Source organism: Coturnix japonica, chromosome 20 (assembly GCF_001577835.2).
Source record: "Coturnix japonica isolate 7356 chromosome 20, Coturnix japonica 2.1, whole genome shotgun sequence".
NCBI lineage: Eukaryota > Metazoa > Chordata > Aves > Galliformes > Phasianidae > Coturnix > Coturnix japonica.
The window spans coordinates 4,812,838-4,824,498 of NC_029535.1; the positions used below are offsets into that span (position 1 = coordinate 4,812,838).

The 11,661-nt window shown below is 51.3% G+C and overlaps 1 protein-coding gene across 1 annotated transcript; it reads right to left on the reverse strand.

The window, feature by feature from the left end:
• Positions 1 to 1,737: 1,737 nt before the first annotated feature.
• On the reverse strand, positions 1,738 to 10,723 carry GDAP1L1 (ganglioside induced differentiation associated protein 1 like 1). The gene is made up of 5 exons (XM_015881663.2): positions 10,510 to 10,723; positions 8,240 to 8,413; positions 6,631 to 6,728; positions 6,413 to 6,527; positions 1,738 to 4,581 (listed from the first exon to the last, which is right to left on the reverse strand). Exons 1-5 carry the CDS (start codon positions 10,646 to 10,648, stop codon positions 4,238 to 4,240), a joined length of 870 nt encoding a protein of 289 aa, XP_015737149.1. The 5' UTR covers positions 10,649 to 10,723; the 3' UTR covers positions 1,738 to 4,237.
• Positions 10,724 to 11,661: the final 938 nt, after the last annotated feature.

The following is an 11,661-nucleotide window of genomic DNA, read 5'->3' on the forward strand; positions in this document are numbered from 1 at the left end:
TACCCTCTGCACACACAGCTCTGCCTGCAGCACTCGCATCTCTGCAAAGCAGCCTCTGCTTTGCCCCATTCCTGCTGCGTGCCTTTGCTGCAGTGATAGACATCTGTGTTCTGACAAAGCAATTGTTCGTCTGAATTATTTATGGCATATGTGGTATTCTTTGTTTCGCTGAGGCATTTAAAGCAGACTGTTTTCTCTGTTTAATCCTTCAGAGGAAAGCGTGTAAAATGGAGAATAAAAGATAATGGTAGTAAATGTCATTTGGGCACATTAAGAAACCAGCATGAGTGGGGAGAAAAGGAAATTTGTTTCTCATGAATGTGGTTTATTTGAGAATGCAAGTTTAAGGCTTTGTGCTACTGCTTAAAACCTACAATCCTATGTTGGAAATGGCTTTTGTCTGACACCACTGGGATTTAATCAGTGAGGCCTTGCTTTAAGAAACAGTTTAATGAATGGGTTTGGTTTTGATGACAGTGAATATATCAGTGTTTTCACAAAGTGCTGTTTTCTGTTTGCCATTCCCAGGTGCAGAAGTCCTTAACTGCTTGTAACAGCAGCAATAGCTTCCTCTTGCTTGAAGGAGCAGCTCTTACACCATCCTCTCTTCTCCTTAGCTGGGAGATGAAAGCTCCTGGACTCCAGTTGGATGGTAAGGATACTTTTACATCCAGAAACACAGCAAGACTCAGCAGTCAGTTTCCTACAGGGCCACAAGCTGGTCACTGGGTAATCTTAGCCCTTGATCTCGGTTTCTTTGGCAACTTGTGACAGGCAGGCTTAGGCTGTGTGCTCTGTTCCTTGCTCTCTGACAAGCTTTGTTTTGAAAGCTGTTATTCTGCATGAAGTCTTCCTTGTGCCTTGTCAAGCAGAGGAGAAGCTGTCAGCCAGGTGTAGCACTGGCCACATACATTTTAATTTTTGTAATTGATTCTTTTGAGCAAAACCTGTAGGAGTAATAGGATTTCAGAAACCATAGTTTTACAATTATGACCACTGGGAGCTTATTGAAAAGGAAGCCTGGGAGAGAAGAAGTGGTCACTGTGTGCTGGGTACCCACCGTAAGCTCAGTGTCATGGAGTTCCATCTGAGGTGTTCAGAAGGGTTTGGATGTGATGAATAGTGACTTATCTTCTCCCCTCTTGTAATTACAAGTTCAGCATCTTAGCACATGTTAAGGTTTTTACAGCCTTTAGGTGCCTAAAAGCATGATTGCTTCTAAACCTAAGAGGTCTTGAAGGCTACGAACATCTTCCCATTGAAGGTAAGAGGCTCCTCAGTGCTAGGCTGGGACTTGGTGAGTGAAAGGGAAGGAGGGCTGTGAACAGGGCTGGATCAGATGCACAGCGATGTGGTGCAGGATGATACAGCACAAGCCGTTTGTTCTGTCTCATGCAGCTACGGCAGTGCATCAGTGATAGCAGGCTGCCACAGAACTGGTCAGCAGCAAATTGTAAGGTATCCAAGAGTGGGGGTTTGCTGGAAACAAACCCTGTGTCTCAGGGTGCCTCACCTTCCAGCCTTGCCCTTTGGGTGCTGCTGCCCACCCCTTGCTGAGAGCAAAGCATAACGTTATGGAGTGAGAAAATGAATTTTGGCTGTCATTTTCATGTTTCTGTGTATAGAAATTGCCTTGGGCAGGGACCATTGGGCCAGTGCCAGGCATATGGGGGTGTAGAATGATTCTCCATTTTAAAATGAAACTAATGGAAAGGAGAAGAATTGATGAGGCTTAGATCAGCTAGAGAGAAAGCAACCTTTTATTATGACAGCCCGTAATCACCACAGGGCTACTTCATAGTAAGTCACTAATCTGGATCGATTGGGGTGGTGACATTCATCTCCTGGTTCATTTCAGCATGGTCCTTAACATCAATCCAGCCTCTGCTGTCACTGTAATTGCCTTATATCACTTTTGGAGATTGCTTTTCCCTGGAGAAAATTTGTGGTATTCTTTCATTACCAAGGTAGGGAAACAAGGCTCAGCAAGAGAGAGTTGCACTGTCTTCACTGATTTTTCTTTTATTTGATCTAAAACAAAAGCTTGTTTGTGAGTAGCACTGATCAGCCTGTACAGAACTCATCACCACAGCATCTGTGGCTTCCCAGCAAAGTGTGAAGCAACATAACAGCCAGCTGTCACATTTTGGTCTGAGCTGACCTGTGCATTGCTCTAGATATTGGCTCTGCCTGGCATCCTTCTACCAGCTGCATTATAACAGAGTGCTCCGCAACAAAACAAGCACCTATTTAGTCCAGTGTTTTCATTTGCTCTGTGGGAGTGTTTGTTCTTGTTCTCTCTGAGTTCTGTGGCTTTTTACCCCAATTACTATTCCTTTCTACATTTGGTGTGTATATTTAATTGGCTCTTGGAGATCACCAGAGAATGTGTCTGCAGAGCAGCTTATGAAAGGAAAGGGGTGAAATCCATGCTAAGGGTTTTGTTTCAGTGTACACAACGTATTTTGGGGAACACAGTGTCATGGACATCATTATATTCTTACACCTTTCAGATTAGCAGAAGAGATGGGCTCACGGAACCCCCTGCTTCCCTCTTCAAAAAGAAGCAAAAGAACTATTTTTTTTTTCCCCTGAAGTCATTGGAACCATGGAGCAAATTGGTAACCATATTTGAGGGAGCATGCCTGACGTTTCATTCTATAGCCTTAGCTACAGGTGCCTGCACAGGTGGTGGCTTTGAGTTCTCACACACAATAGTGTGATCTTCATCACCGGGATTAATATGTGTAACACAGTGATTTTGCAGCTGCACAGATATTGTTCCAGAAGCATGTCAGACCAGCCCATACAATCACAACCAACACAGTGCGTTTTGCTTTTGTCTGATCCCTCCCCGCATGCTCAGCATATCCACAATTCCACAACTGCCAGCTCGTATCAAGAACCAAAGCTCCTGGGAAATGCTGCAGCTTTCCAAGACAGAAAGATCTCTTTTGAATTGGAGGCATTGCCACGCGTATTGCTCCAGCCACACTTGGCATACGTCCCCAAGCCTATGGATGCAGCGTTACTCGCAGGGATCACCAGAATGCTCTGAAAAGCAGCCAGAGGAGTGCTTACTGAAATGAGTGCCTTGTAAGAGGAATGAGCTTTGTTTCCATGTGAATTTTATACCAATATGACACAAAAGGACAAGCACAAACCACCTGCACGTCCTGCTGCACGTGGGCATGCTTTGAAATTAGACTGGAAGTTTGCTGAACACATTTAGCAATGTGAAGCAGTTACTCCTCCCATATGGTTTATTGAAGATCTCAGTTTTCAAAGCATGAGTAGCAGCGAGGCCCATTATTCTTTCCAACATGCAAAAGGCACAAAAAAAAATAAAGTCACAAACGTGATTCTGTGCAAAGTGTCTCTAAGAAAACACACGGCGAGGAAACAACAGAAAGGAGCGGAAGAGAAAGCCAAAGGGTCTGCAGCAAAGTGCTGGCAGTCCTGGAAATGGTCCTTTGTCAGAGTCCAGGTGTGCTCAGGTGGAGAAAGAAGCTTCATGAAACCATGAAAGGAAACTCAAGACGGAGGCAGAAGGTGAAAACAAGGATCCCCTTCGTGTGCCAAGGCTCAGGGTGGAAGTCAAAACCATTTGTCTTCAGGAGGAAAACGTGGTAGTTAAAGACAGGAATCTGATCCTTTTGTAAATAAAGCCCACCAAAACCAGATGTAGGAAGTGGATGTAAGAGCAGCTCTGTGAAAAACATTCTTTTTGATGAAAATAATTAAAAAGGGTAATTGAAGAGTGCAAATCCACCTTGACCACAACCAGCTACTGCACACTGCCCCCAGAAAAGCCTTCAAGCACAACACTGGCTTCTAGAAGAAGAAAGTCCCCACTACTTGTACGTGTGAAAGGTGGCCGGTGAATGTTCTGGAAACACAGACAGGGCTGAGTATCCAAGTCCCACTGTTAACCTGGGTGTAGGGAGCTCCTCGAGGTGCACATCTCCCCATGGAGATGCCCAGTGGATGTGGGGAGCCAGGCCAGCCCCCGAGCCTCCTGCTGGAGTGCAATACTTAAACCTAACAAAGGCATTTACACGTTGATGCATTTTGTTGTTATTTCCTTGCAGTATACTTTTCTACTTCTAGACTATGGAATGTTACATTAAACAATATTATTATTCATACTTTGCCTCAAATTTCATTACAGTTACTGAGGCTTCGTCATAATTTCACACAGCACAGAGACACCAAACTAAACACCAAGCTGCCAGCATTAGATGTATTTTTTCTTTAAGTACCAGTAAGCAAAATATCCCATTCCCCCCAGAGATCCCATCAGGAAGGAGGCTCCGAAGAAGGAGGGAGGTTTCCGCTTGACCAGCCTGAAGGCATTGGGTACCACTGCAGAGAGCAGTGTGGTATGTATGTCTCCCAAGACTTTCCTGAAGGCAAAGCGTTTCTGTATCCTGTCGAAGAAGGACTGTAGGTTAGGTCTGCTGCCATCTTCCCAGTATTTCTTAGAGAGTCCTAGAAACTTGAGGCGATGCAGGGTAGCTCCTAACAAGATATCAGCCAAGGTAAAGACGCATCCGCAGAGCCAAAGTTCACACTTCTGCCCTGGAGAAACAAGTGACAGAAGAGGAAGGATGAGAATAGATCCTCGGGTGGATGCTTAAAGGCTTGCTCAAAAGCTCCACGAAGGCAATAGGTTTTGGATTAGCCTCCAAATCCTTTTCTGAGCACTGAGATGTCTCAGAAGACCAGACCTTATCTGTCAGGAGGCCACGTGGTGCCACAAAGCTGGGAACACACAAGTGGGCATTTATAACCCGCATGAAGATACAAATCAATATCTGCAAACTGGCTGCGTTGTGGTTCAGTGACCGCTTTTGTTGTGTTAATGCTCAGAGAGAGCAACATCATTTGTCCTTGGCTGCTGCTGGGCGATGCGAGCTGTTTGAGAGGTGGCATGGTAACATGTCCTATTTTAGGGATGTGAGAAGTCCTTGGGAACCAAAACATTTGCTGGCCCAGCCTGGCTGCTCTCCCTGCATGCTGTTAGGATGGTCCTAACTCTATCCCTCTCTAGCACTGGGACACTGAATTGTTTCAGTGCCAACAGCCACGTTTTGGGTGCAGGCATGAGAGAAGGTACCATAGCTCCCTTGGTAGTGGTGACCCTGGAAATAACCTCACCCAGGATATGTCCAGGAAAAAGCGTGCTGGAAGAAGATGGTTCAGGTCAAGGTAGTGTTAAATGCTCTCCCAAAGCCCTTTTGATGTTAACAAGTAGGAAATAGAGGTACAGGAAAGGAAAAAGGGGCACAAAATCTGGATGCCCACTGCACGGGGCTGTGCCCTGCGTTTCCCTGCTTGTCGCACTTTGCAGGCAAGCAGTGGAGCTGGGATGCTGCTCAGCACCTGCCCAGCACATCTCAGAAGCAGAAGTACAGCACGGTAAGTGGTAAGAAACCCAGTTCCTGCTTTCTCCAGGCTGCGGAAAAACATTATCCTTCCTTGCTGGATCTAAATGAAAAGGAGACCCTCGAAATGCTGAGATGTGCTGGGAAGGGGAGCTGGGATCTGCCGGGGGATGGCGAGCAGCAGCCCTGTGCTCAGTCGCAACTGAGGCTGAGCTGCCTGCAGGGCCAAGCCAAGGAAGTTATTGGTAATTAGCAGGCCTCGTTTGTACCAGCCTGGCAGCCCGCCTAATCCTGCCAGAGGCACAGCCCGACTGGACAGATTGCCTGGGCCTAATTAGTCAATACATATTTTCAGCAGCTAATACATTGCGGGGATGCTGCGGCTGGAGCCTGCTGTGCTGCACGGCCCTGGGGCCGGCAGGTGCAGGACCTGGAAGTGGGGGGCATCCCACCTGGCTGGGGGGCCTGGGTGCTTCCTGAGAACTGAAGCAGCTCCGTGAGAGCATCCAGGCACCAGAGGGCACCTAATGAGCTGAATCCCCCCAGCTTTCAGGTCAGTTAGTGAGGGTGTCTGCTGGATGCAATTAGGCCGCTGCATGGTGCCACTTTGAGGCCTCAGGGTACGCCGCAGCCCTGTGCTGTGCTTGTGGGCCCCATGACGCACAGCCCCCCACATAGGGCCAGCTGTGGGGCTGCCCCTCATTAACACCTCTGGGCTGTGCTCCATCCCTGGCACCTCCAGCTGTCCTGGGGTGAGGGGCCCTGCTCCAGACAGACGCTGAGGTGATGGTGGGACAAGCGATGCACGGCCATGCCTGTACTGCCAGGGCTGTGGGGCAGCTCTCAGTGGGTGCTCGGCGGAGTTTGTTTGGGGTCAGGGCAGGACACGGCCTCTCCAGCCCTCCTGCTGCTGACTGACGCACGACCTGCACATCTACCACCTCACTGGGCCCCCTCAATGCCACCAGGCTTCATACTGTGTGCCATGGTCTAGTGCTGTGAGCTGGGTGCCGCCCAGCACCTACCTTGGTACTCCAGCTTCCTCTTCTCCAGCTCAGCCTCAATCTGGTCCAGCACCATTCCCAGCTCCCCCAGGATTTTCTTCAAGTAGTTCACGTTGTCGTGCTCCAGGATCTTGGCCTGGTGGAGAGCAATGATAAGATGGATGGACAGACAGATGGCTACGCATCCCCACAGCCATGCCCCACCACCAAAGAGCACCGTGCGGCTCTAGTTGACTCACCATGAGCTTCTTCTGCTTGGAGAGGTATGGCTCTGTCAGCGGCGGCTCCTCCTCGTGGTCCAGTTTCATCAGTTCAGTGCCGGCGTTAGCCAAATGCCCTGGGGGGAAAGGGACAGAGGGGCTGCAGGTTCTGCCCTCCCACCGGGAGCTGCTGTCTGTGTGTGAGGGCAGGGATGAGCCCACTGGAGTGTTCCCTGGTAAGCTGCAGCCTTGCCATCTTTTACAGCAGGAAAATGGTGAGCTCAGCAGGCTGGAAGTGCAGCTTTGGAGTTCTCCCATCCCACAGGTTAGCCTGGGAAGCAGCCGAGCTCCCTTCAGAGAGCTTAATTAAGAGGGATTTGCAGGCACAATCCTGCTGTTTTGTTTGAAAATGAGACTTTTTGATGCGTTAAACAGCTTTGAAGTGCTGCTCCTCTGTGTTAAAAAGGATAAAAGAACAGGCTGTGTGGCTCAGCTTCCTCTGGAGCCGCCTTCCCCATCTCTACTGGGAGAAGCACAGATCAGCCCCACTGAGCGGGCTGTGTAACACAACAGTGGGAAGAGAATGGGTGTCTGTTCCAAAGTGCTGATGGGAGAGATGGCAATAAAGCCAAGGATGGGGTCAGATTTAAGCAGTGTAGCTGGTGTTTGATTCAGCCTCGCTGTCTGCCAGGCCTTTCCCAACAGCAAAGCTTGGGTCCAAACAGGGTAAAATTCAGATTCTGGTTCCCTTGGCATGGCCTGAGGTGCTGCTGAGGTTTAGGGTGTGCAGCAGAGATTAGGTTTTGGTTTATTGCAACAGCTGCTAATTGCTAAACACCAGCAGATGTGTTCACACAAGTCCAGAACGACAGAGACCGCCTGCTGCAAGTGCTCCTTGCACAGGGCAGCCTCCTTCCCTCTGCAGTGCACAGATGGAGGGATTCAGCAGGAAGAGACATGAGGGAGAGGAAAAGGTAATTGACCTCCATGGATGGGAGTCTTCCAGCACTTCTGCTCTGCCCATTGTCATAGCAGAGCTGGACAGGATGGTGGCTGTGCCTGGGCAGGGAGAGGAGCAGTGGCCACACCAGCAGGTTAGGGTTTGTATTGGGTGCATTTGCTGCCTTTGTAAATCATACCTGTGCTGCCAGCATTACCCTGCAGGGAAATACAGCATTTCATTGCCTTGGCCCCATCGGGGCATCAGAAGGTTGGAATGGGCCTCGTGCAAGGGAGCTAATGGAGGGAAGGGCGCAGGGTAAATGGGAGAAGAGGACACAAAATGCAGAGTAACACTTTAGGGCCGGGATAAATTGCCTGAAGCTGGGCAAACCTCCTCCTGCCAGGCACCATCTGTCTCCATCCTTGTTCCTTCCAACCAGAGCTTGGCTCTGCCAGCGTGGGTGTGGGAGACCTCAGGGTGCAGCCAGCAGCGAGCTCTGCACTGCACACAAAATAGCAAAACTCCCTGTTTTCCATCAGAAGCCTGCAGTGGCTGTTGGGGTTCACTGTTCCCAGGGGTACTCTGAGCCTCCCAGCCTCCTGTCCTTGGCTGGTAACTCACAGGGGAGCTGCCTGCAGACGGAGCCTACCAGACAGGCAGTGCAGGCAGGAGTCCTGCCGGCTCCCTGCCCCAGAGGTGACTTACTGCGGATCTCAGCGGTCGCGTACTTTGGGATCATGGAGTCAGTGGTGAGCTCAGGGTGCAGGATGCAGCCATGCGTGTAGGCATCCATGGGCAGCGAGTCCAGCAGCTCCCTGTATTGCAGCACCCGCGAGTGCAGCAGGGTCCCGGGCTCAGGGATCAGCTGGGGGACGTTCTCTGAAAGGGGCAAATGGAAAATGTGTTAGAGGTGCTGGAACTTCTAGGGACAGGGGCTCATGGCCCATAGCAGAGGCTGTTCGATGTGGGTAACAAGGGAGTGGATGACAAAACAAGGAGCTGAGCTTATCTTCCCTTTGTGCCAGGACCGCCCCCTCCCCAGTCCTCTGCACCTCCTCGCTCAGTTGGGTTTTATTCACCTTGGCAGGGTGGCAGTTTGTATCTTTTTTATTACATTTACAGCTCAAAATACACAACAGATGACACCAGGAGGGAAACATTGCTCTCGTCTCCCCCAAGAACATCAGGAGCGTTTCTTTATGGGATCATAAATGTTTATGGCTTTTGTGGATAGTTAATAGAGAGTGAGTGAATTTACTGCTGGGACTCTGAGCTGGGCTGTCTGCAGCACAGAGCTCTCCATAAGCCAGTAGCTGGGACTAGCAAAGGGCACAGCAGCAAATGGACTTTTGCAGATGCAGTCAATGCTGCTGTTTAATTAAGGAACTGAAACAATGGCTGTGGCCCCGCTGCAAGACTGGCCCAGCAGAGTCATCCTTTGCTGTTGGCTGACCTCGGTGTCACCAGCAGAGAAAGTCAGTGCTTCCAGTCCTAGGAGCAAAGCTGTGTGAGCATCCTTCTTATACAGGCATTTCCAGGCTCTGTGCATTGCTGCAAGGTTGGTGCTACCTCCTTGGATCAATGCAGGGACAGCCTAAGGATGCTCTTCCCACTTAAGGCGGGTGGGTGAAAGCTCTAGAAAAGAATAGGTAGGTGCAGAAGGGAGCGATGCTCTGGGCCATCCTTCCTCTTCCCAGGTCTTCCCACATGGCACTTCTCAGCTGGAAGGTGAGGACGTGCACCTGGCAGCAAAACCTCAAGGGCAGGAGTTTTTGCAGAGCAGCAGGGAGGGAGCACAGCGTTCTGCTGTGGCAACAAAACACAGGTGACAGCAGAAAGATTTTGTTGCCAACTCCTGAAGAGAAATACTTGCAGTGTTTTGGAGGGCAAGGGAAGAGGCAGGAGAAATCGAGCCGGTATCTCTGCTGGCTTCCAGCCACCAGTTTGTTCCCCACAAAACAGAGCGCAGTATCTCCTGGTAGAGCCATAAATCCCCACCATGCTCAGAGCTGCACCTCAGAGCTGTGGTCCCTGCCACCACGTCAGCCCACATCCCCTGCTGGGGACAGCGTGCTGCCAACATATGCTGGGTCACCTGCTCCCTGTAGGGACTGAGTTACAGCACGGAACAGTGTGAGGACTGTGGCCCCACGATACAGTGTGCCCCAAGGATGCGAGGCTGCCCTATCACTGGGGCCAATGCTGTGAGGGCTCCTTCGTGGGGCTCTGGTGTCTGTCTGTCTGTCTGCCAAGCCAGTGGCAAGGAAGTGCCGTGACTCTGCTGAGCACGATGGCGGCCAGGCCGGGCAAGGACAACAGCTGAGCTGGCGTGTTGCCTGTGCTTTGGGAGCTATTTTGAGATGTTTTTGATGTCTCCACTGCAAGGGTGATGGATGCTGGGGCGAGCGTCGTGATGCCGCAGCCAAAGCTGCATGCTGGGCATTGAAGTCTCCCTAGCAGAGCATCCCAGCATGGCAGCACACAGATATGGGAAAACACGGACTAAGGGGCTGGAGATGCTACTTGCCAAAGCGGCTGCGTGAGAAGCAGCCTTAGAGCTCAGCATCCCAGCAGCAGCCCTGCTCCAGGAGGACACAGGAGTTCTCTCTCTGCTGTCCCTTCCTCTGGATCTCTGTCACATTGTCCCTAGTGTGCAGGCCCTGGTGAGATGCCTCCACACACCATGGGCTCCCACAGCCTCGGAGATGGGAGGAATGGGTCAATTTGGGAGCATAGCCTCAAAGACAGAAGGACAAACCCAGCTGCAGCTCTCCCTAATCCCCCTTGCAACATTTCCAAGGGATGACTGAGGATTTCTGCTGGAAATCCTTCATTTTGATAGGAAAACATGAAAAACTGAGGGGAGCGAACCAAAACTTTCTAGGGAGAAATGGGTGCATTTGGCCAACAACATTGAATCAGCCCTATGCTTTTTGCTGAGCTGAAGCCTGACATGCAGTTCTGCCCCCCGTTACCTCCCGTGAAGTTCCTCTCCATGTAGTCAATGATCTGGTTGTAGTCACTGATGATGTTCTCCCGGTGGATGATGACGGGCACCTCCTCGCCAAGGTTGAGCCGCATGAACCATGGCTCCTTGTGCTCCAGCAGTGGCATGCTGACATCCCGCTCCTCGCAGGGCAGCCCCTTCTCAGCGATGACCAACCGTACCTGCAGCAAAGCACAGAGGGACAGCTCAGTCCCACCGCTGCGCTCCAGGGAGCCTTGGCAGCAAGGAGAGTTCCGGGGGAATCAGTCATTAAGTTTTTAATAGGCGACCAATTATTTTCTTTTAAAGTCAAACAAGGAAAAGCCAGGTTCCCTCTGTGGAGATTGTGCCTCGGAGGGGAGGAGGATGCTGGGAGCAGAGCCCAACAAGGGGCTGCTATATCTCACCCTGGTCCCCAACCCCTTTAACCACCAGCGCCTTGGAGTGGGGTGGCAGGGGCTGAGGGCCCCCAGGATGCCCCAAGGAGGGGCCCTGGGAGTGTCAGCAGCACAAGAATGAAATCCCCATGGCAGCTCTGGCAGCATAGGCGGATGGGATCGGTGTGGTGGCCCTGCTGCATCGGGTGCCTGCAGGTCCTTTGTGTGCGGAATAGACAGGGACATCCCTGCTCGCTGTGGGGCACCAGGGGCCTCATGTTGGGATGGCTTTGTGCTCCCCAGGGCCTCCCGGCAGCTCACTGTCCACCTGACATTGATGGCAGAGGGCCCGGCAGAAGGTCGGCTTTATGGCAATGCTGCCATACTGCAAAATGAGCATTGGGGATCGCCTGGAAAATGTGATTTGGGGACTGCCTGGCTCCCGTGCCTTGCTCAGAATTGGAGCATCTCTGGAGTAGGATTTCCAGGGCCCTGCTGCAATGCTGGGGCAAATTACTCCCGGCACAGGGCTGTGTCCTGGGGTCCCCACAGCTGCAGGGTGGTCTCCGGCTCAGCCTTTGTCTGCGCTTTGCCTGCGTTTGGCTGTGAGCGAGCACAAAGCAGAGGCGTCTCCCGCTGCAAACCCCCGGGCTGAAAGCAAAACCAGGGTTTGGCTGAGCTCCCCCCCCCCCAACCCCAGTAATGAGGGTACAAAAGGGCCAACCGGGTGCGTGCTGCTCCCCTCGCCCACCCTGGGAAACTGC

Excerpts from the sequence above, each read along its gene's own strand:
- GDAP1L1 (XM_015881663.2), bottom strand. The coding sequence starts at position 10,648 with ATGCCACTGCTGGAGCACAAGGAGCCATGGTTCATGCGGCTCAACCTT. Across the intron at positions 8,414-10,509 it reads GGAGAGGAACTTCACGGGAG|AGAACGTCCCCCAGCTGATC; the intron begins GTAACGGGGGGC and ends TGCCCCTTTCAG. Across the intron at positions 4,582-6,412 it reads GAGGAAGCTGGAGTACCAAG|GGCAGAAGTGTGAACTTTGG; the intron begins GTAGGTGCTGGG and ends TTGTTTCTCCAG.